General features: G+C 40.3%; 1 protein-coding gene across 2 annotated transcripts in view; it reads left to right on the top strand.

The window, feature by feature from the left end:
- Nucleotides 1-24633, top strand: part of LOC111159733 (SLIT-ROBO Rho GTPase activating protein 1) — a 274927-nt gene that overhangs the window by 161714 nt on the left and 88580 nt on the right. For both annotated transcript variants that reach the window (XM_022522308.1, XM_022522307.1), the window contains exon 4: nucleotides 6093-6155. In XM_022522308.1, the coding sequence (XP_022378016.1) occupies nucleotides 6093-6155 (63 nt within the window). The remainder of the gene's footprint in view (nucleotides 1-6092; nucleotides 6156-24633) is intronic.

Genomic DNA, 24633 nt, shown 5'->3' with positions numbered 1-24633 from the left:
GGGGACACATTGCTTTCCTTAATACCGAGGTATCATCTTTCTTACTTAGCAGTTCTTGTACAAGGATCAAGGATCTGCTTCACTGTTTTCAATTTTTAAAAAAAGATTTTATTTATTTATTTATTTGACAGAGAGAGAGAGAGAGATCACAAGTGGGCAGAGAGGCAGGCAGAGAGAGAGATGGGGAAGCAGCTCCCTGCTGTGCAGAGAGCTCCACGGGGGGCTCTGAGCCACCCAGGTGCCCCTGTTTTCATTTTTAATGAAATAGAATTCAGAGGGATATTTAACCTACTGAATTTTGACGGGCTTCAGTAATCCAGATATTTTCTAATTGGAAGGTTTCCATTTATTAGTCTAATATTGCCATGTACTAACTGTGTGCCCCAGCAGGCATGTTTTGGTTTAAGATCATTTCTTTTGGGGTCCAGAGTAGCATTTTGAAGACAGGATTGTTTTTCACTGTTAGTGTAGGAATTTGGAGACATGTTTATATATTTTTTTAAGATTTTATTTATTTATTTAACAGAGAGGAGCACGTGAGCAAACTAGGCAGAGAGGCAGGCAGGGGAAGAGGGAGAAGCAGGCTCCCCGCTGAGCAGGAAGCCCGATGCAGGACTCGATCCCAGGATCCTGGGATTATGACCTGAGCTGAAGGCAGCCGCTTAACAACAGAGCCACCCAGGCATCCCTGGAGACATGTTTAAAGTTGAGGTGGGGCTGACATGAGGTGATCCCTTCACTGTTTCCATGCTCACAGCACAGACACCATGGCCCAGCACTCAGACAGGGACTTCTTATTGTGTCTAGCCGGTTGTGTATTTGTGAAGATGTGCCGTGAATTCATGTTTCAGGCATTAGTCACATGAATGAGTGCTTCAGAGTGCAGTACAGTTCTATAACAACCTTTGCACACTAAAGAAGTTGTGGTGGGAAGAGAGTAGTTAATTTTGAAGTTACTTCCTAGATGATGGAGGATTTGGACTGTGAATTAAAGCAACTGGGCAGCAACTTTGCTGGTGTGTCATGAGGTTAGGCAGGGGTTTACCAACCTGAAAGGAACTCCCCACCAACTTTTCAGAACATCTGAAATTCCCATGGATCCTTAAGTCCTCTTTCTTGATTTGTATATGTCTTTTCATGTTGGCTTGAGGAAACTTCCATTTCCTGGTATATGTTTGATTAATTCATCGAGTACCACTAGTGACCCCCATGTAAATGGAACAGAGAAAGGTAAGTTTTGTGTACATGCGTGGCAAAGGACTGTGGATGGAAATAAAGCCTGAGGGCTAGAACACAGTACTTGGGCCCTTCTAAATTGGGTGTCACCTGGAGGGACCTAATGGCCAGGGCAATGGGCAGGGACAGCAAAATCAAATCAACCAGTATCTGCCAACCACTTTGTACATGAAAGTCAATGTAGCAAATGTCCTTGCAGATCAAGAGAAAGAAAAATATGACATGGCCTTTTTGCTCGAGGAAGTTGTCATTACAAATAGTGTCTGGGAAAGAATTATAAGATTTATGGGATGTTTACTGTGTGTCAGGTATTAATCTAAAGGCCATGTATGCTCTCATCAACCTGTGAGATAGGTACAATGACTATATTCAGTTTACAGATCTGGAAACTGAGGCCCACAGGAATCCAAAATCTTTGAAACCTAAGATCCAGGCGTTGGGACTCCAGAGTCTTTGCTTTTAAGCGTTATGAATACTGCCTCTCAGGCGATTTTTTTATATTTCAGGGCCTCTGGGAAAAGGTGAAAGGAAAATGTAAGAGTATGCTTGGTAGATCGCAGTTTGTGATGCCAGCCAGATTTCTTCTACCCCATTACCTGAAATCTTATAAATGTGAAATGTACAAAGAATCTTCTTGCTTGTTCTAAGATATTTGACCTAGGACAGCCTGGCAGAACTCTTATCACCCCAAACCCAAGTCTTCAATCTGATTTTAAATATTCTCGTTCAGGGCTAATCGGACCTAAGGGATTTTTTTGTTGTTGTTATTGTCCTAAGTCTTTGCCAAGAAATACTTTATTTTTGGACTTTCTACCTGAAATGTGAACAGCTGAGCAGAGTCACTCAGTGGCCTTTGATCCCATTAGAGAGTTCTGAATTGGTGACCCAGATCCTTGCATGAAATTTGATATTAACACCAAACTGAAGACATAGGAGATTACAATGTAATGTATACGGTCAGAGTAACCAAGACTCAAGGAAAATAAAATGAGTTTCAGTTGGCTTCATTTGCTCACTTGTGACTTTCCTTTCACTCTTGAGTGATTCCTCACCTACCTCTTCACATATCAGGGACACAGCAAAACACAAAGTCTCTAACTCCAATTTAAGGATGTTAGAAGCTAGTGGAGCTTGCTAAATAAATAGCAGTACTCTTTATCGCGTCAAGAAGACCCTGCGACAAGTGCTGCTAATGAATTTGAATTCCTCTCAGTTCAGGTACTACCCTGTTGTCATCTTTCCACACTGTTTTATCTTCCAGGAGTTTATGCTTCGTCACATTTGGCCTTCTTTGAGGGAGGCCTGACCCAGTGACTGTCCTGGGTTTGCAGATGGACTGTGTTTCCTCTAGATCCTAATATTTTCATTTTTTTTTTAAGATTTTATTTATTTGACAGAGAGAGATCACAAGTGGGCAGAGAGGCAAGCAGAGAGAGAGAGAGAGGAGGAAGCAGGCTCCCCGCAGAGCAGAGAGCCCGATGTGGGACTCGATCCCAGGACCCTGAGATCATGACCTGAGCTGAAGGCAGAGGCTTAACCACTGAGCCACCCAGGTGCCCTAATATTTTCATTTTTTTTTTTTTTAGATTTTTATTTATTTATTTGACAGAGAGATCACAAGCAGGCAGAGAGGCAGGCAGAGAGAGAGGAGGAAGCAGGCTCCCCTAGAGAGCAGAGAGCCCGATGCGGGGCTCGATCCCAGGACTCTGAGATCATGACCCGAGCCGAAGGCAGCGGCTTAACCCACTGAGCCACCCAGGCGCCCCTAATATTTTCATTTTTTAAAGATTTATTTATTTGAGGGGCACCTGGGTGGCTCAGTGGACTAAAGCCTCTGCCTTCGGCTCAGGTCATGATCGCAGGGTCCTGGGATCGAGCCCCGCATTGGGCTCTCTGCTCTGCAGGGAGCCTGCTTCCTGCTCTCTCTATGCCTGCCACTCTGCCTACTTGTGATCTCTCTGCCAAATTAAAAAAAAAAAAAAAAGATTTATTTATTTGCGAGAGAGAGGAAGGATGAGTGAAAGGCGCAGAGGGAGAGAGAATCCCAAGCAGACTCCACGCTGAGCACAGAGCCCAACATGGGGCTCTATCCCATGACCCCGAGACCATGACCTGAACCAAAAGCAAGAGTCAGACACCCAGCTTTCTGTGCCACCCAGGCACCCCTCCCGTTACATTTTCTTAAGAGTGGGCTGTGTGGCTTTCCTTTCTCCTCTCTCACCAGCGGCCAGCCTTCAGCAGATGTAGTAACTACTTGAGCTATTACACAAACACAGTATTTCAGCTGGTGTGTGGGTTTATTTAGCAAGCGTTTATTGGAAGCTTCCCACGTGCACCCACTAGCCAGGGAGGGAATCCCGCCTTACATGCCATACCGCTGGTGCCTCACCTGCCTTCCCCTAGTCCTGGCCTGGTTCCTAAGTACTGTGCAGGACACCAGAGTCCCAGAGGTGGCCGAGATATGGCCCTTACCCCCCATGCGGACATCCGGTGGGAGACACATAAATGATCCAGTGGATGTTGTTCTTGATTCAAATTGTAGCTGAAGCCCACACTACATTTTTTCCATTTTCTGTAGCTGACTACATCAGGAACTCAAAACAGGAATAAAATAAAAATTAATTTGGATATATTATTTCCTTTAAAATACCTTATAGATTTGCTGGAAAAAATATTCCAATACTCAAACATCAAACTCACAGAATTAGCCTAGGGAAGACTGTTTTGAATACTGGTTGTTTAACAACTGAGCAGAAGCATAGAACTCTTTTTCATCTTAATGAAAATAATAAATGCAGATGAGCACCAGGTGTTGTAGGAAAGTGACAAATCACTAGACTGTACACCTGAAACTGGTATTACACTGTATGCTAACTGACCAGGATTGAAATGAAAACATTAAAAAAAAAGAAGTTAATAAATACAGAAGCAAAAGCATATGGATGATAAGTGGCCTCACTGTCTCACTGTTTTGAAAGTGCTTTCTTAAAACTAAAATTATAGTCAATCAAATAGTTATTTTGGAAAGGGAGAATTAATTTCTGTTTTGGTTTCTAACCTAGCTTTTTGGGAATCACAAGATTTCTTTGTGACAATACTAAGATGGGATGCTGAAATTCATCTTTTTTTTTTTTTTTTAAAGAATGTTCCACACCCAGTGTGGAGTCCAGTATGGGGCTTGAACTCATGATGAGATCAAGACCTGACCTGAAGTCAAGGGTCAGACACTCAACCAACTGAGCCACCCAGGTGCCCTTATTTCTGATTCTTTAATGAATAATGCAACTAAGTAAAATTGTGTTCTGAGAACCTACTTACTTTTTCTTCTTGTTAAAGTCTGATTTGGGTGGTGGGAAAAGCCATTGTACTCTACTTATTTGCCACCAGCCTCTGGTGACATTTGTGCATACGTCTAGTATCTAGAAAGGACCATTTAGCTAGAATCAAAAAGATAAATAACTGTTAGCAAGGATGTGGAGGAAAGAAGACCCTTGTGCACTGTTGCTGGAAATATTAATTGGAGCAGCCACTGCGGAAATCAAAATAATAAAAATAGAGGGACACCTGACTGGCTCAGCTGTTGGAACATGCAACTCTTGATCTCAGCGTCATGTGTTCAAGCCCACATAGGATGTAGAGATTACTTAAAAATAAAATCTTTTGGGGCGTCTGGGTGGCTCAGTAGGTTAAGCCTCTGCCTTCGGCTCAGGTCATGATCTCAGGGTCCTGGGACCGAGCCCCACATCGGGCTCTCTGCTCCGCAGGGAGCCTGCTTCTCCGTCTCTCTCTGCCTGCCTCTCTGCCTACTTGTGATCTCTCTCTGTAAAATAAATAAGTAAAATCTTTTTAAAAAATAAAAAAAATAAAATCTTTTAAAAAATTAAAAATACAAGTATCATATGATCCAGTAATTCCACTACAGGTTATTTACCCAAGGAAAATGAAAACACTCATTGGAAAGACATATGTACCCTGTGTTTATTGTAGTATTATCTACAGTAGCCAAGATATGGAAGCAACCCAGTGTCCATTGATAGATGAATGGATAAAGATGCTGGGGCGGGGGGGTGTATATCTCTAGTGGAATATTACTGAGCCATAAAAAAGAGTCAGATCTTGCCATTTGCAATAACATGGATGGACCAAGAGAGTATTATGCTAAGTGAAATAAGTGAGACAAAGAAAGATAAATATCACATGATTTCATTTACATCTGGAATCTAAAAAGCAAAAACAAAAAGCAGAAACAGATCCATAAATACAGAGAACAAACTGATGGTTGCCCCATGGGAGGGAGGAAGGGGCATGGGCAAAATGGGTGAAGGGGAGTGGGAGATACAGGCTTCCGGTTATAAAATGAATAAGTTACGGAGATTAAAGATACAGCATAGGAAATATAGTCAGTGATACTATAATAGCATTGTGTGGTGACAGATGGTAGCTGTGCTTGTGGTGAACATAGCATGAATTACAGAGATGTTGAATCACTATGTTGTACACCTGAAACTAATGTAACATTGTGTGTTAACTATACTATAATTAGAAAGAAAGAGGGTAGGGGGGCCTCACTGGCTCAGTCAGTAGAGCATGTGACCCTTGATCTCAGGGTCCTGAGTTCAAGCCCCATGTTGGGCACAGAGCTTACTTATTTAAAAAAAAAAAAAAAAAAGATTAAAAAAGAAAAAGAAGAAGGCAGCTTGGTTAAAGATGTTTATTATATTAAAGATATGCTGGCCTTCCATTGTATTATATACATTCTTCTATTTTCAGTCACTAGACTTTTTAAGATATAATTTAGAAACAAGTTTCCATTACTTTTACTTTTTAAAATATTCTTAATTTCTTCTTTATTATAGAGCAAAGAGATTGCATTCCAACTTCATGAGGATTTGATGAAGGTCCTTAATGAACTCTATACGGTAAGCACATAATCTTTCTTCTTTTGCAAGAATCCTTGGTTTAGAGTTTTGGTTTGCAGAAACATTGCTCTTATTAAAATTTATTCTAAACTAGGATGTGATGGATGCTTCTCTGGTTGAAATGTGGAACCAGGTGGATAGATGCACACTACTACATTTTGCCATATCCTCTCAATTTGGGGAGACTGTATTCAAGTAAATATGTATGTGCAATTAGCACACGTTTAAGAAACTAGAGTATAAATGTCCCAGTAAGACATGTTTTTAACTGGTTGAATTATAGGTGATATGTACATATATTTAATTCCAGAGTATTTTGTCTTAAATTGTTACCATTCTTAAATTAGCCATTCCGGAATTTGAGTAACTTAGAGTTGCTTTATTCTGTTACTTTAATTAATTTTTTCCCATTTTAGTTAAATTGTTTGGTTAATGACCTAATATATTAAAATTACATTTGGGCAGGTATATATTTTTCTCCTTGGCAATAATCTGCTTTTTTTAAATTTAAATTTTATTCATGTTACTGTATATAATCATAAGAAATTAAATAAATTAAAGCTATTTTATTTAAAAAAAAAAACAGTAAGGTTGCAGGTTGGAATTAGTCATATGTCCATGTAAATTTTTTTACACTTAATGATCATATTATTAAACACAAATTCCTTCTGGAGGAATTTGATGAGTTTTTATTTTAAAATAGAGAACAGCATAATGAGAAATGAATAATATTAATTTGTATAGCTATAGATATTTGCATTTTTATTGTATAAGATTATTTGAATTCTTATTTATAGGCAAATTAAACCTGAAACATTATTAACATATGTTTCTAGATTTACAAATCCCATTTGTTCTTAAAAAGCCATGTGTGTAAAATGCAGTTTTGTAAATTGTTTTTAATGCTCCATTGATACTTGCTAATTAAAAGACACTGTAGTTTTAAGCTTTTTATTTATAAAATGAGTGATATTCTTATGAAATTCACTTTCCAGTTTTTCGTACATGTGTGATAAATTTGTATTTTTTTCTTATATATATATATATATTTTTTTTTTTATTTCTTTTAAGCGTAACAGAATTCATTGTTTTTGCACCACACCCAGTGCTCCATGCAATACGTGCCCTCCTTAATACCCACCTCCTGGCTCCCCCAACCTCCCCCCCCCACCCCTTCAAAACCCTCAGATTGTTTTTCAGAGTCCATATTCTCTCATGGTTCACCTCCCCTTCCAATTTCCCTCAATTCCCTTCTCCTCTCCATCTCCCTATGTCCTCCATGTTATTTGTTATGCTCCACAAATAAGTGAAACCATATGATACTTTAAAAAATGTATTTATTTTAAAGAGAATGCATGGGAGTGGGCGGGGGGGCAAAGGGAGAGAAAGTCGTAAGCAAATGCCTCACTGAGTGCAAAGCCCCACATGGGGTTAAATCTCACGACCCTGAGATATGACCTGAGCCAAAACCAGGAGTCAGTTGCTTAACCAACTGCCACCCAAATGCCCTGCTAATGAAATTGAGTTTTTGATGATAAAGGCCATTTATTAGCTCATAGTTTTTGTGTGATTTGTTCATTTCTGATACCCTAAGTTGGCAACCATTTTTGGATTTAGAATTTAAAAGTTAAGTGAACATCATGCCTCTGAGGCATCCAAAGAAGAAATTCTATATCTTCTTCCACTGAACTATTCTAAGATGAGAGCTTTGTGACATTTCCCTTGTGGATCCTTTTGCTTGGACATTGTTTTGCCTAGAAATAAAAATCAATCTCTAATACTTTAAAAAATAGATCTTTCTCCCTCTGACCTCTCCCCTCTCATGCTCGCTCTCTCTCTCTTTCAAATAAATAAATAAAATGTTTAAAAAAAAAAAATGGGTGCCTGGGTGGCTCAGCTGGTTAAGCAACTGCCTTTGGCTCAGGTCATGATCCTGGAGTCCTAGGATCAAGTCCCACATCGGGCTCTCTGCTCGGTGGGGAATTTGCTTCTCCCTCTGACCTCTCTCCTCTCATGCTCTCTCTCTCTCTCAAAGAAATAAATAAAATCTTTAAAAAAAATAGGTCTGCTGATTGTCATGACATCATAGACAAGAGCATGTTGATTATGGTCTGAAGCTAGTAGTACTAGTCAAAGCAACAATGGCAGAGTAAACTTGATTATTGAGTATGAGGAAAATTAGTAAAATGCTGTGTGAAGATTTTATCTCAGAGAGGGATGTGCATAGTGAAATTTCTCCTCTATTCAGCCTATCAAATGGACTTAGACATTTATCAGACTCTACAAAGATGTATCAAGTAAGCTGACATCTCAAAACTCTCATCATTTTTTCTCAGCCTGAAAGACTAAAAGAGCCAGGTTCTAGAAAAGGCCACTGGAGTTTGAATGACCCTGTCAGAGTCATTTAACCTCTCAGAATCAGTTAAGAAACTAAGGGGTATGGGGTGCCTGGGTGGCTCAGTGGATTAAAGTCTCTGCCTTCGTCTCAGGTTATAATCCCAGGGTCCTGGGATCAAGCCCCACATCAGGCTCTTTGCTCAGCCGGAAGCCTGCTTCCTCCTCTCTCTCTCTGCCTGCCTCTCTGCCTACTTGTGATCTCTCTCTCTGTCAAATAAATAAATAAAATCTTTTTTTTTTTTTTTAAGATTTTATTTATTTATTTGACAGAGAGAAATCACAAGTAAGCAGAGAGGCAGGCAGAGAGAGAGGAGGAAGCAGGCTCCCCGCTGGGCAGAAAGCCCGATGCGGGGCTCGAACCCAGGACCTGGGATCATGACCTGAGCCGAAGGCAGCGGCTTAACCCACTGAGCCACCCAGGCGCCCCAAATAAATAAAATCTTAAAAAAAAAAAAAAAGAAAGAAAGAAAGAAAGAAAGAAACTAAGGGATGGTAGAGGTGAGCAATGAGGTTCTGCTTAGGTAGTCTGTAGATCACTTTAAACCCTTGGAAAAAAAATTTATCTTGAGGCACCTGGGTGGCTCAGTGAGCTGAGCATCTGACTCTTGATATTGGCCAACCTCTTGAGCTTGGGGTCTTGAGTTCAAGCTCCACATTGGACTCCCTACATTTGGAAAAAGAAAGATCTTAACCAGAGAGCATGTTCATCCAAGGTCAGAGGTCCTGTTCCTTTGGGAAAGACCTTCATTATACACATACACACATGTATACACAGTTCACTATAAAAGATAATGGTGTTTGGTCTCTCTTGCCCTTTAAATTCAGATATACAAATTCTGTCTTGTTGAAATGATATCTATTCATTATACATATTCAGCTTATATTCGGGAAGAAAAGATGAGGAGTATTTGAACAGGGGACCAGGATTTGGGGGAATGCTGTTGAGGTTTCTTGTGCAAACATTGATGGGTCATGGACAGATGATCATCAGAGTTACATTATGCATAGAAGTTTGTACAGCAGATGATGTAGTAATGATTGCTAAATCAACAGATACAAAATATGTAGCCTTAAGCAACTGAGGATGCTATTAAATTACCTTCCTTTTTTTTTTTTTTTTTTTAATCTCTTGATTCTCCTTCAGAGTCAAAAACATCTGAAAGTACATTAGCTTCCTTACACCGGTATAGCTGATAAGCACTGAGCGCTTTTTTTAAAATTACAGTCAACCTTAGTGGTGAGCAGCAGCCTTATGTGTGGCTTTCCTTACCCAAAGATAGTTCTCCCAGAGGCCTCTTGGTTATTCCAAACATTCTATCAGAAGGTTAAAACACAAACACCCAGAAGGAGCCAAAAGAAACGCCTTGTGATCATTTATAACTAAGAGTGAACCGTGTTTTATCAGATCCTTTGAGTAGAGGTGTGCGTCAGGCATAAAGGCCAGACTTCTGAGCAGAGGAGAGAGGATGGTGGCATCAGAGTGCCATCCAGAAGGGGAGGAAAGGCTTTGAGGACATTCATACCCTTCTCTATATTTTTTCCTCAACCTTGCCTTTATTTGCAGAAACAGAGCCTCAGGATGATTGTGTCTCACCTGGAAGACACATAGGGCAGAAGAGCGAATTCTCTTATTCAGCCCTTGTATTTTGTATTCAGGCCCTCACCAGATTGGGTGAGGCTCACCCACATTGTTATGAAGACTAATTTATTTATTCAACAAACATTTTTTATTTTTATTTTATTTTTAAGATTTATTTATTTATTTGACAGAAAGAGAGAGAGAGAGAGAGACTGCACGTGCGGACAAGCAGGCATAATAGCAGCTAGAGGAAGAGGGAGAAGCAATCTCTGTGCCGAGCTGCGAGCCCAATGCGGGGCTCATTCCCAGGACCCTGAGATCATGACCTGAGCTGAAGGCAGACACTTAACGACTGAGCCACCCAGGCGCACCCCCCCCAACATTTTTAAAATGCCTATTAGAGTACCAGGCACTTTGGGATATACTGGGGATGCAGGTATGAGTAAAAACAGGCCACATACTTCTTCTCAAGGCATTTATATTCTAGTGGGCAGAAAAAGACAGTAAACAAATATATGTATAGTATGGCAATTATAAGTACTAAAAGGATAAATCTGAATTAATACAAGCATTCAGAACAGTGCCTGGCCCACAGTAAATGCTTAATAAATGTTAGCTGTTAGTGCCCCCCTGGTCATGTCATCCTTTTCGTCATTCGTTGAGGGGGGATGGTAACAGCTCTTTGTCTGTGGATATCAGGGACAATATCAGCAGTAATTACACATGACTCTTATATATGTATATACACACATATGTACACTTTTTCCTTATAATGAATATTTATTACTTTTGTAAAAAAGGAAAAAAGAAGATAACTTTCCCTAAAAAAACCAAATCAGGGTTGCCATTGGGTTAGTAGGGAGGTGGAAAAGCAAAAACAAAACAAGGATGACACGAAAAGTCAGAGGGGGCATTCAAAACAAATTTTGCCTTCATCAGTCTGGTAAACAGTGATTTAAATTGCTAAGATACTCCCCTAATACCAAAATCTCAACAGGTTATGCGGCATTTTAGCAGAAAAACAATGATCTGTCCTAAATTAATATGTCTTTGCTTTGCAGCATTATGCTCAGCATTTTAAAAAACAAGGGGCTTACCATCCTCAGTAAGCAAATTCTAACAAAGATTAACACAGACGGTCATGATAAATCCACATGAAATTGATCGGTAATTATGTGTAATTGATCATCACACTCCCTATACATCAGTGACACACATGGCTAGCTAGAGTCAAGAGGTAATCCATCCTCCATTTCCATTAGCATTATGAGGAAAGAACTGAGAAAATGAAGATTTATCCAGCCTTATCATGAGGGAAGCACATTATCCCAGTCATTTCTTGTAGCAGCCCTAGGAAGCAGGTATTCCTAATCCCAGTGTAATGAAGGGGAACTGGGGCTCAGAATGATTAGCTCAGGATCACACAGTTAATGAATGCTCCAAAATCTAAACCCAGCCTCGTGGTCCCTAAGGCCCTTCAGTTGTCCACCTGACAGCTGCCTTAGGGAAGGTGGGGCAGGGCAGGTGGGGGAAGGAAGGGTGGAACATGATCTAATAGATAAAACTCATAGCTAAAACTCACACTGCATGCTCTCCTGGATACTTGTAAAAACTCATTTGAGCTTTCCAGACAGTCTGGTGGGTTACAGAATGGGAAACCCAAATGGTTTTGCACTTTAGGCTTTAATGTTGGCGTATGTTCATTTGGAGTGCCTCTTTAAGATACAATCTTTCATTTATCTTGAATGTTATATGTGTCAACACCACCTGTGCAGCTGTGTATTCATACACAGTGATTACTGCTGAGGATCTATTGCTGGATACTCCATTCATTTTTGTTTCCTCCTTCTGACTGCACTTCTGATTTGCCTAACAAATGTAACTAGAAAATGGAAAGGCTGTCCTAGCACAAACCCAGAGGTGCTGAGCATCTTCTGTGGGATTTGGAAAACGGGGTTGCTGCATGTACACAGATATCCACCCTGGTCTTTACATATCTTTGAACCACTTATCTGTTTAAAATGATAAAATAAAAAACTAATTATTTTTTAGAAGGGCTGAGAGGGAAGACACTGTTTATTATTTCAAGCCCTTCCTTGAAAACTCCACCTCAGAGGACTGCTGAGGAAAGCTTTCTTGGCTGGCTTCTGAGCCTCCCACGAACCAGGAGCTAATGCATTCTTCTGTAACAAAGAAACATGCCCAAGGCAAGGTTGAAACGTCATTCCGAGAGAGCCCAAGATACTCGCCACCACGTATGGGAAGATCTTTCTCTGAGCCTCAAAGAGGGTTTTTATTTATTTATTTTTTTGGCTAAGTATTTATTTTAGCTGGAGGGCATTTTAAGTATTTGAAATACATATCTTTGTAGTGAAAATGAAAATTCATTCCTTTGAGATGGACTACGAAAAGGTCTCATCTCAGAACAAAACACTGAACAAAGAGAAATAAGGTAGAAAAGAGATGTGAAAAGCTCCTGAATTGAAAATCTCTTGGGCAATACCACATTCTCCATGATGCCACCTGGAAAACTTTTTTAAAAAGCAATCTATTTAGAGATCTTGGGCTGGCAAAGTGTTCATGTATATCCTTCTGGCATATTATTACTAGATACTTCGATGGAAAGAGAGAGAGGCGTTGGGATCAGATGACTCTGCCAACTTCTGAATTCTAATCTTGGGGTTGACAGACTGACTTTGAAGACTAAGTTAGCTAATGTAGCCTGGCTTCATTTTCCTCCCAAAATGTTTGGGATTAATAAAATTTTTCCCTGTCTCTGAGGACTGCTGCTTGATAAGAACTTTATACATAAATGCCTTTTAGGACACCCTGCTAATTAATGAAGCCAAATGATCCCAAGTGCCTGCTTGGGATTTTCATTTTCTCTCTGAGATTTGAGATTCAGTTACGGTTGGTGCTTATGAATTACAAATAAGACTGTCTTCTGAAAGAAGTGAGCAGTATGAACTGGGGATAAAAAATTATTTGGCTTAGAAATGAAAATGTTAGAAAGTATAGTTAAGAAAAAACAAAAAAATTATAAAGAAGGTGTCATACCAGGGTGCCTGGGTGGCTCTGTCAGTTAAGTGGCTGCCTTCAGCTCAGGTCATGATCCCAGGGTCCTGGAATCGAGCCCCACAGCAGGCTCTCTGCTCAGTGGGGAGTCTGCTTCTCCCCCTCCCTCTGCCTGCCGCTCTGCCTACTTGTGCTCTCTCTGTCAAATAAATAAATAAAAGCTTAAAAAAAAAAAAAAGAATGTGTCATACCAAGAATTCTTCTCAAGGAATATTTTATCCTGACTATTACAATTCCAAAATACAGTTTTATGACTTTTAAGTAGTTACAGTGCTTTAGTAGCTAACATCTTAATAAGAATGTTTGTTTTTGTTGGGTACAGTATTTTGCATTGTTTTTCATTGCTTATCAAGCCCAAATATATAGAGATAACAGATATACATAGAATAAATTAGGGGCATTTTGCTTGGATTTATTGTCTCCAAATGGACCAGGAATGTTCACCAGTAAAAATATACAAGTCATGTGGCAAAAAAAAATCAAGATCTAAATCAATTGTATCCATTTCAGCATATCTTAATACATTATTTTATAACTCACGTGATTATCTGAATTTCATCCTACTCTAGGCTGATTGTAGAATTGTAAACTGTAGAATTTTAAGTACTAAATGGGCCTTTAGAAATAATCAAATTAACTTCCTCACTTAAAGAGAATATTACAGATGCTCAGATTAAGTGATTAACTAAAGTCCCGGGTTGAAGCTGAAACCCAGGTTTTATTTTAATTTAGGTTAGTAAATAGTTTTCTATGCTGACTGCTTCAAGCGAGAGTTACCAGTTGGGCTTCCAGTCTAAAAGATTAAAGCTCAACCGGAACATAATAACAGCTAACTTTTGTCAGGTACCATTCTAAGCACTTTACATTAATTAGTTTTCTGAATTCCCCCAACAGCCTCATGGGTAGGTGAGGCACAGAGAGGTTAATATACTGCCAGAGGTCACACAACTAGGAAGTCTCAGACCAGGCACATACTGTAATCTCTTTTTTACTGGCAATTATAATCTAAAGTTATTAGGTACCAACATTATGTACCAATAGAGGTTCAGGCAGAGGGTTTGGAAATCCAAAGGGAATTTGAGAAACATTGAGGACTGAGAGAAATTCTGAGAGGAAAAGGCAAAAGTGGACAGGATTTCAGTAATAAGAGAGAGGGAGAGGGGGCGGGGAAGGTTTTGGAGGCAAAAGTAACAATGTGAGCCAGTGCACACAATTTGGAAGAACATGAGGCGTATTCATAGAATTTCCTTCTGGATCCATATCTAGAGAGAAAGGACAAGTCAGGAGTTCAAGGATTTTGAGAGAGTACCAAAATGAAATTGTCATGAACATAGGGAAGCAAAAAATGGTTAGACATCTGGGGCACCTGGGTGCCTCAGTCAGTTAAGCGTCTGCCTTCAGCTCAGGTAATGATTCTGTAGGTCCTAGCATTGAGTTCCACATAGGGCTCCCCGCTCATCAGGGAATCTGCTTCTTCCTCTCCTCTGCATGTCACACCCCTGCTTATGCTTTCTGTCTGCCAAATAAAGTAATAGTCTTTAATAGAAAAAAAAAAAAAAACTGTTGGACATCTCTCCGAAAGCAGTTGAAAACTCAAAAAGCTTCTTTGTACAGATTAAGTCCTTTCACCTTCCTTCTTTGTTCCCCTCACCTTTTTTTTTTTTTTTTTAAATAAATGGAATGACATGTGTTGGATTTAAGGCACAGGATATGTTTCAAATTCCAAAGCATTTTTCACTGAAAGAAAAGGATTCTACACCGTTTTTTCCATTGTAGTTGATACTACAATTCTAAGCATTGTAGGGCTTTTGTTTTATGATTCCAGGTGTCTTGTGTTCTCCATTTAAATATTTCATGTACTAAACCTTATAACTTAAGTGTCTAGTGAACCCATGTAATGCTGTATATGCATGCAGGGGAGCAAGAGCCCCTAACTTCAGGAGTCCCAAAGAGACCTGGTCCAGCCACTCACTGCTGACACAATCCAAAGGCAGAGAAAGGAATGATGGTGAAACAGGAAAGGAATTTATTTCCGTGAAGCCAACACCAGGAAGACAGGAACTAGCGTCTCAAAGACTGGCTCCAAAGTGCCAGAAATGCTTCCAGGCTAATACCAGGAAAATGTGGGGCAAAGGTGGGTGTGTACGTGCAGGTGGGCAGTGAAGGTCAAATCCATTATTGCCTTGGGGTCAATCAACAGGTAGGGTCTTGCTGGCTCAGGGCAGCCCTTATGGCTTGAAGGGGTAGTTTTGCTTCCCCTCAGGGAAGGCTTTGCCCTTAGGGTCTTCTACCTGAGCCAAGAGACTAGCTGGAAAGAACCCCACTAGCAAGTCTGAGGTCAAAAGGGAGGGAGCTAACATCCTCTTTCAATGTTGAAGGCATGTGAGACATTTCCCTGGAAAGAATTAAATATTTAATACTGCAGAGGACTTTGAAATTCTATGAAATTCTTTGGCTTTTCATTTTACATACACTTTGCCCCTCAACATGGCCAACTACTTCAACCTTACCCATTGTCACTTCTGCCACTGTGTTCAAGGTGTTCCCAATTAATAAGTATTCCAGGTGCCAGCTCTTGGGTATTTTTTTCAGTAGATTAAACTTGTATTTCAGTGCCTCTGAAGACTGTCTGAAAACCCCTTTTGGAACAAGAGTTTTCTGAATGACCTCTGTCACTGACTTTTCTCTGTTGACTTTGTTGGGCAAGGATTAAGTCTCTTGGCAGGTCTGTTTCTTTGATGCATAAAACAAAGACCATCCTTCTGTTCTCAGCCTCCAAGGTGTGAAAATAAACAAGTCAGCCTTGGTGGGACTGAGGCCATTGTGGGCTTAAAGGATGTGAAAGAAGGGTGTTTCACTTAGTGCAATACCACCCATTAAGCATTCACTGTGTGTCAGTCACTTCTGCAAGAGCTTGATATATATTCTTTCATTTTCTCTCCACAGCAGCCTTACAGGTACTATTCTTAGTCCCAGTTACAGGTGAGGAAACATTCTACAAGGCAAAACATAGATTTGAACCCCAGTCTGGTGCCTGAGTTCAACTATTAGAGCTGGTGAGAAATGAAACCGGCTGTCTTTTAAGATCGTGCCCTCCTTATTTGGAGGACAGTTGCCCAGCAAGTATGCGGAGGAGGCCTGTGGTCTGTGATGTCCTAGGATTTTCGGATTGCAGTTTTTCAGCATTTGTCCCAAATCTCAGAGTCTCTTCTCTGTCTCTAAGTCAGTTGAATGGGAAGCGCTAAAAGCATTGTTGCCTCTGCTGTAGACTTGTTACAGGGTCATCTCTGTTGCATCCAAGTAATACACACCCAGTGGCTGGGGCGGTGGGGGGAGCCTTTCAGCAAATATGGAGGTCCTGGAAATGCATCAATGACAAGCATGTGGCCCTGTCATCGGTGAGCTAGACTAGTGAGCTATTTCCATGTTTGGTGTTAGATTCTGGACTAAGTAGAGAGACAGGTCTCCACAGCTCTGTGCAAAGCCCAGAGCCACCGGGGAGCCTGATTTCAGTGATAGTCATTGTGACACCTGATTTTTGTGATAAAGGAAGGATGGGAAGGGTTCTCTAAAAAGCAATTCGTACATGAGGCAAAGCACTGATGTGTGAAACCACATTCCCTTGCAGGGAACCCCATGTGCTTGAATACTGCCAGAGCATTAGCAAATCATTCATGTAAAAATAAAGGGAGTAGTACGTTGGACTTCCTAAAAAAATCCTCTGCCCTTTCCAGCATGTGAAGTACTTGAGAGATAAGGAAAATAAACAATGAATTTTAGAACACTGAAAAAAAATAAAATTAAATTTAAAAAAAAGAAAAAGAAAATATCCTTCACAAAAAGAATTTTTTGGATACAGTGACATTTATTTCATGTTAGAAATCTCTAATAATTGTGAAATGGGCAGATATTATACCACATTAATTGCTCTCATGAAAAATTACTCTTACGCACTAATGAACTGATATCAATCAATAAGCAATAAAATATAATTGGATTTCTAGTAATAAAACATAATGAAATCAAATAGGACAAGGCCTATTTGTGGTACTCAAGAAATGTTTGCTGAATATGAATGTTTGTTGAGAGTTCATAAACAAAACCAATAACCGCTATCTATGACTGAAAGACTTAAATTAGAAACTGCCTCTAGTGACTATTGCAAATAGAGCTAGGACAGATAAAGATTAATAAGTACAGGTCACTCTTGTTACAAATAGAAACATTTTCTTTTTAATAAGGGCTACAATAATTTATCTTCTTTAGGATAAATTAGTCATTTTTTATTAAAAATTTTTATTAAAGTAGCAAAATGTGAAACTAATTGTAATTTATATTACCACTTTAAAGCTGTTAAATTTAGCATTTTGAAAAAGATGACTAACACCTTGTTTTAGCTTAAATATTACAATAAAAAATAAAAGCATGTGGCAAATCTCTATATCACCCTGTACCCACCAAAGAGTTTTTGGGTTTCCCCCCTTGATGATCACTTGATGATTGATCACTTATCAGCTTGGCAGCTAATTAAAGTCACAAGAGTGATAGATATCCTGGAATAAGTTTCATCAATATAACGGTACATTAGACAGGCTGTCCAGGCATTGTTCATTCCTAGACATTTTCTGTGCAACAGAGCAGATGAGTTATGGCCTCAGAGCCCATGGAGGATTATAGGAGGAATCCTACTTTCTCAGTGTAGCATGGTGTACTACTGGCTGTCTCAAGTCAACAGAAGCAGAAGGAGATAATTAGTATAATTTGTTGTTACACTGGCTTTTCCTTTCAGTTAAAATTTATCTGGTATTTACCCTGACACTGAAAAAAATCACTCCCTTTACCCACTGAGAAGGATATTATACACACACACAACTCAAATCATAAATTCTTATGGTATTTAGTTGGTACAAGATTCGTATCTGAAATCAAGGACACACAGCATTTTGGAGTTGGAGAAGGCCTGGAGGATCACGCGGTCCAACCACCCCCTTGATAGGTGAGAAAGCTTCAGGTTAGAAGAGATGAGTAGTCTTGCCCCCAGGTCAGATGGGTGGATTGAGGGCTCACACCCTTGGATGTACAAGACAAGAATGCTCCTTCCCCAACACAGGCTCCTGAAGCTGGAGAAGAAAACAGTCGATTTTCAACTGAAAACAAAAACATTAACGATGGCGTGGATTCTGTCTTCCTATAGACTGCTAAATGCCATCCTATTTTCTTTCCTCTGAGTTTCATCAACTACTACCCTTTTAGTGGGATATTATTAAAATCCTCTTAGAAGATTTCTAGTTACACGATCAATTTTTCCTTCTATGATTTGGTGCATTTTTTCTTTCATTCCACACCTTTCAAGGTGTTTGAGAGGCACAGTTTGATTGTCCCCTAATTTTGGTTATGTAGGGAGCGCTGATGTTGTCATCTCTAGCAGATAAGATTCAGGGCCTGATCAAGGGTCAGAAAGGCTGAGGTTACAGAGTTGTTCTCTAGCAAAGCAAGGATCAAAATCCAGGTTTATTGGATTTCATAGACCTAAGCTGTTTCCATTGAACTAGCACTCTTTATAATTACTCTTCAATTGAATATAATCTGAAATTCAATTACTATTTATAATTACTCTTGAAACAAAACTTTAACATTACACTAAATAGTAATATAATTATTCTTTTATTTTCTTTAGCCATGTTTCCTCCCTTCGCATATATGTCTTCTCTGTTTTCCCTTGTGTTTATTCTCTGCATTTCTGTTGCCCTGTCTTTTAGTTGGTTGGCAGGCCCTAGTCAGCAAGGTCCAGAATCCCAGATAGTGCCTTTCGTTCAAAGCATTTGTTTGAGTTATAACTATAATTTGATGATAAATTCAGACTCTTATACTGATTTCATTTCAGTGGAGCCACAACATACCTCAAGTTTTCCTTCATAAACTAGCTGTAAAGGAAACATCTCATGCTATTTAATTGTCAGTCTTGATCTATTTGCTCATTCTAAAGAGCTTTGCTAAAATTCCTTATTTATTTATTTATTTATTTATTTATTTATTTATTTATTTATTTGACAGAGATCACAAGTAGGCAGAGAGGCAGGCAGAGAGCAGAGGGGGAAGCAGACTCCCTGCTGAGCAGAGAGCCCGATGCGGGGCTCGATCCCAGGACCCTGAGATCATGACCTGATCTGAAGGCAGAGGCTTAACCCACTGAGCCACCCAGGCGCCCCTAAAATTCTTAACATATACATAAGTGGCCTAAATGGAAATACCACCAATTTCCTTCCCTTTACCTCTATCAGAAATTATAATCTTGGGGTGCCTGGCTGGCTCAGTTGGTAAAGCATGAGACTCTTGATCTTGGGGCTATAAGTTTGAGCCCCATTTTGGGTGTAGAGATAACTTAAAAATAAAATATTTATTTATAAAAAAGAAATGATCATCTTTCCTGTCATGGAGAAATCACTACCTGTTTTTACCATGTGTTGTGATAGGAGCGCCTGGATGGCTCAGTCGGCTAAGTGTCCAGTTAAGCATCCAACTCTTGGTTTAGGCTCAGGTCATGATATTAAGATCCTGGGATTGAGCCCCACGTCATGCTCTGTGCTCAGTGTAGAGTCTGCTGGAGATTTTTCTCTTTCCCTCTACCTTTGTCCCCCCTACCCCATGAACACACACACAAGCACTCTCTTTCTCTCTCAAAAATAAACAAATCTTTTTTAAAAATGTTTATGATCATTTTTTTCAAATATCAGTAACTGACATTTACTGTTCACTTATTATATGTCAGACTTTTTGGGCTCTTTTCATGTAAGGACACCTTTAATCCTTCCAACTACCTTCTGCATTCCATGAGTGAGAATGATACACTGGTTTCACAGTGAGGAAATCGAGGCACAGAAAGATTAAGTTGCTTGCCCAAGATTACACCGTGAGTAAGTGCGCAAGTAGGATTTGAACCCAGATAGCCCATTCTGTGAGGTTAAGCTCTAACTACCAGTATACTCTCTCAAAGTTGAGTTCTCCCTATGTTATTTTGCAAATATAATGGAATTTTGTATATTCTGCTTTCGTTGACCTGTGGAGAGCCATATCAGCCTAGGAAGAAGAGGTGAATTTTATGAGAGTTCATCATGTCTGCCCTACAGACCACTCAGCACCTCAGGGGTCAGAACTTCTCCAGCCCTAATGCCATGAATGAGAACAACAGTGGTCTGTACCTCTCAGCTTAGAGCATAATATGAAGCCAAGTAATCTGTCTCTGGAGCCCGCACACTTATTTCCACATGAGACCGTAGAAACTATCAAGAATCAAACTCTCCGCTCTGTTATGTGCTCCTGTGCATTCTATGATTTAATCCCCATTTCACCTCAGAGGAACGAGGGCCCAGAACAGTTAAGAGGCTTGCTTGCTAGGAAGTGGTGATAGCACAGGAACTCAAATCTGGTTCTGCCTGGCTCCGGAAGCTGGGAGTTGGCTCAGTGCCCTAAAGAGCAGGAAGGCTCGAGGTAGCAGGTGGAAGGATCCTGGCATGCAGTGGTAATGGGTGTTCTCTGACAGGCCCTTCCTGCCCGCAGGCCCTGTTGAAAATAAGCCCTTGGATAGGCGCCTGGGTAGCTCAGTCCGGGAAGCGTCTGCGTTCGGCTCAGGTGATCTCAGGGTCCTGGGACTGACCCTGGTGGCCCCTGAGCAGGGAGCCTGCTTCTCCCTCTCCCTCTACCACTCCCCCTGCTTATGCTCTCTCACTCTCAGATAAATAAATAAAGTCTTTAAAATAATAAAATAAAATAAGCCCTTGGAGACACAGCATGGCCAGGCAGAGTCCATAACCTGAACTGAGGCTGTGTGGCCCCTGGAGGGCCAGGTTCCTTGCAGCACAGCCCCTGGGGCTCAGCATAGGGTGGCCCGAGGGTCCTACTTTCCTGGGGAACCCAAGAATTTGCTGGGAAACAACAGGAACAGGCTTCCAAGGCTGTGGCCCTTACTTGGTGGTGGTGTTATTCTGGCACTTAGAGAAACTCAGTTACAATTCACACCTTCTCGTGTATTGATTGTAGAAAAGAGATCTTGATTTTGGGATGCTGACAGTTAAGGAAACTCCAAAAATGTAGTTTCTCAGAAGCGCTCTTAGTGACTGGTGAAGTTAGTTAACTAGCAGGCTACATATGGAATATTGTCGCGAATACACTGCTTTCCATTTCCCGTCAGCCCAACCACCACACCTTTCTTTTCTCAGGGGCCATGAACTCCAATGCTAACTGTATCTCATGGTAATTTGAACTACTTAGCATCTCATTAGACCATTCCCAGGTATTTTATTGGCAATGCTGTTTTGAATGCCGGGGAGGGAGAAGAATAATTCGAGGCACATACTAGGTATTAGAAATGTTCGTTAAACAACTGTATGAATGGACAGGCGGACTGTAAAATGGCTTCCTGTCCTTCATTTGTTTCTCACCAAATGCCTATTTTTTTTTTAAGATTTTATTTATTTATTTGACAGAGAGAGACACAGCGAGAGAAGGAACAAAAGCAGGGGGAGCGGGAGAGGGAGAAGCAGACTTCCTGCTGAGCAAGAGCCCAGTGTGGGACTTGATCCCAGGACCCTGGGATCATGACCTGAGCCAAAGGCAGACGCTTAATGACTGAGCCACCCAGGTGCCCCCTAAATGCCTATTTTACTCCCACTGTCTAGAAGCAGTATCGAGAATCCAAAGGTGCACCATACCCTGCTGGTGCCCTGGGTGAACTTAAGAGTGGTCCGTGATACTGGATGGCACACAGGTATCAGACCCGTGGCAGAGAGCCCGAAGTGCTGTCAACAAGAAGGCCTTGGCAGTTGGAAGAACACGATAGCTCTGGTGGGGGAACCAGGGAACACTTGGCAATGGGTGAAATCTAAACTTGCCTTGAAGGATGAGTCGAAACGTTAGGACAAGGTTTGGGGGAAGACATCACAGGCAGTGGGATTGGCTTGGGAGAAGGCCACGGAGGCAGGAAAGCACACATCCTGAGGAGGGAGTGTTCAGTGATTGACTTAGAGAAGTACCCAAAGTGCTGTTTGGGCCAACGTTAGGGCCACAATGCCCCAACTCCATGGTGGAAGGAGACATGTCAAGTCTGAGGAAATGTTGAGAGAGAGAACAGGGAAAATGCCCCGTGACTGTTATCCTGGATTCACCTTCTTCCCATTCCCTCCTATTGTATGCTAAATGAGATTACTTCACACCCCCAAATCCTCCTGCTTAGTTTCACGGGATTGCTGCTAAGATACGGCTCTGACCATACCGTTTACACCTCCGTGGATTCATGAACACCTATCGAATACTTTTAAGCAATTTTTTTGGTTGAGGTTTCAAGGCTCTCCTGATCTGGCCCAACAACTGCTGCAGTCTCATCCTCCAGCGCGGTGACCCAGCCATCTACTTTCCAAGCCCTTCCTTAGAGCCCTTCTCGAAGTCATGGTCTACACATGCCCACCATACCTGTGTGTTCCCCCTGCTGCACATACCTTTGCTGGTGCTCTCCCTCCAGCTTGAATGTCCTCTCCCTTCACCTGTGTCCATCAGATTCTCCAAGGCCCATTTTTTAATCTCCAAAAATTTAAGCTCTTAGAAGTAGGAAACCAAGTCCCTATTTTTACACCCATCATTGCCTTATGGACGGTAAATACCAAGCAAATGGTGAGGGAATAAATAATTATCTTTCAGCCCTCTTTCCCTCTATTCCTAAATATAACCAAGAGCAGCTGTATCCCCCAGGAAAGGGGCCTTCCATTTTTATCGTGCTTTAGAATTTCCAAAGGTTATAGCCTATAGCAGTCTAGAATACCCAATCTGGAACCGTACTGCCAGGGTTTCAACCATTGTTCTGCCAGTTACCAGCTATGTGACCTTGGGCAACTTCGTTCACTTCTCAAGGCCCTTCTTGTCTCATCTGTATAATAGGAAGAATAAAGGTATGTGCCTCATAAGAGTTTTTTAGAAGGACTGAATAAGCTATTATTTGTAAAATGCTTAGAATGATACATGGCACATAGTAAGCGTTATATAATGTTTCGTTCGCTAAACATATACATATTACATACGTATGTTAATGGTGTACATTATATGCATATGCACACACACATATTATAAGTACTCAGTAAAGTTTTACATTCACACACACGTAGGGATGCACAATTGAATGTCCACAATGACCTTGTAAGGTGAGCAGAAGTATAAAATAAATTCCCCCCACCTGGTAACTGGTAGACTCATTCTTAGAACCATGCCTTCTAACTTCTGTGCCAGTAGTCAGAAAGTAAAACTTAGAACCTTAATACACTCATCTTCTTCAAACATGTGAACGGTTTTCAGATACATAATGGTTTCATGACACTAAATATTAAAAATCGCTGTAGATATTTTAATTATTTTGGTTTAAAGTACAGGAGTAGTGTCAGATACATTATATGGGTCTGTCAGTAAGAGAAGAAATGTTAACAACTTCTGTGCAAAAGTTTTTGCGTAGGATTTCACAATTGCAAAGAAATCTTTTTCACTGTATTCTTCTGCAGTTAAGAAAAGATGGAGTAGGAAAGATATGTTGAGTGTGTTCAGTGGAGAAATATGCATGAGGTTTTAGTAGAGAAGAATTCAAATAGGAAAATATGTTATTGGAGTACATTTAAATGGATATATGCCTATCATGTCATTTGGTATGCAAATGCTTGTGTTTGCATTAAGCTGATGGAGGAGCTATTATTTTCTTTGCAGTATGTATTCAAAATTCACCTTTAAAAAATAAGAGCTTTCTTCTACTCTGAAAAAGAGAAAACTGTCTGTTATTTTATTTTAAATACAAAACACATTTAATTCTGTCAACAGCTTACATTTTAAATAATGTAGTTTGTACTTGCATTCATTATCTGCAATTAGAGTTCTCAAAAAGCTTTTAGTGTTTTTCTCCTCAACTTTTAAAATTCATTCATTGTTATTGTTAACATTTTAGAAAATAGTGGAAACCCTAAGTCACACTGGAAAACTGAACAAAGAAATTTCCTTCTGGAAATTACCATTGAACTGGGTAGAAAATCCTCAGCTATTGTGCTGAACCACATTATGATGGGATATTTACACCCTTTTCTTGCTAGGGTTGGGTCAAGAATGTTTTCCTTTGAACCCAGACTAGTTTATAAGAAACCCCATGCTGGTAGCCAGATGAGGATCCGTAGTTCATAAGGCTTAGTTTGTGCAGATTACTTGCTTACACAGGTCCTCAGCACCTAAATAAAGCAAGAGTTCAAGTCTTTTCTTCAGGGTGTATTTAGGAGAAAAGAATGCTTAGATTCCCAGGGCTGTCTGGGATGCCTTTTCATCTCTCTCTGGTGAGGTCACATGTTCTCATTTCTTCCTTTGACTATTAGCAAGAAGAATACAGACAGCTGAGAGAGAAAGAGGGAGAGT

The sequence above is a fragment of the Enhydra lutris genome, unplaced genomic scaffold (genome assembly GCF_002288905.1).
Source record: "Enhydra lutris kenyoni isolate GAN:26980312 unplaced genomic scaffold, ASM228890v2 scaffoldscaffold69, whole genome shotgun sequence".
NCBI lineage: Eukaryota > Metazoa > Chordata > Mammalia > Carnivora > Mustelidae > Enhydra > Enhydra lutris.
The sequence above is the reverse complement of the archived record's forward strand: the minus strand, read 5'-3'. Positions and strand labels throughout refer to the sequence as shown.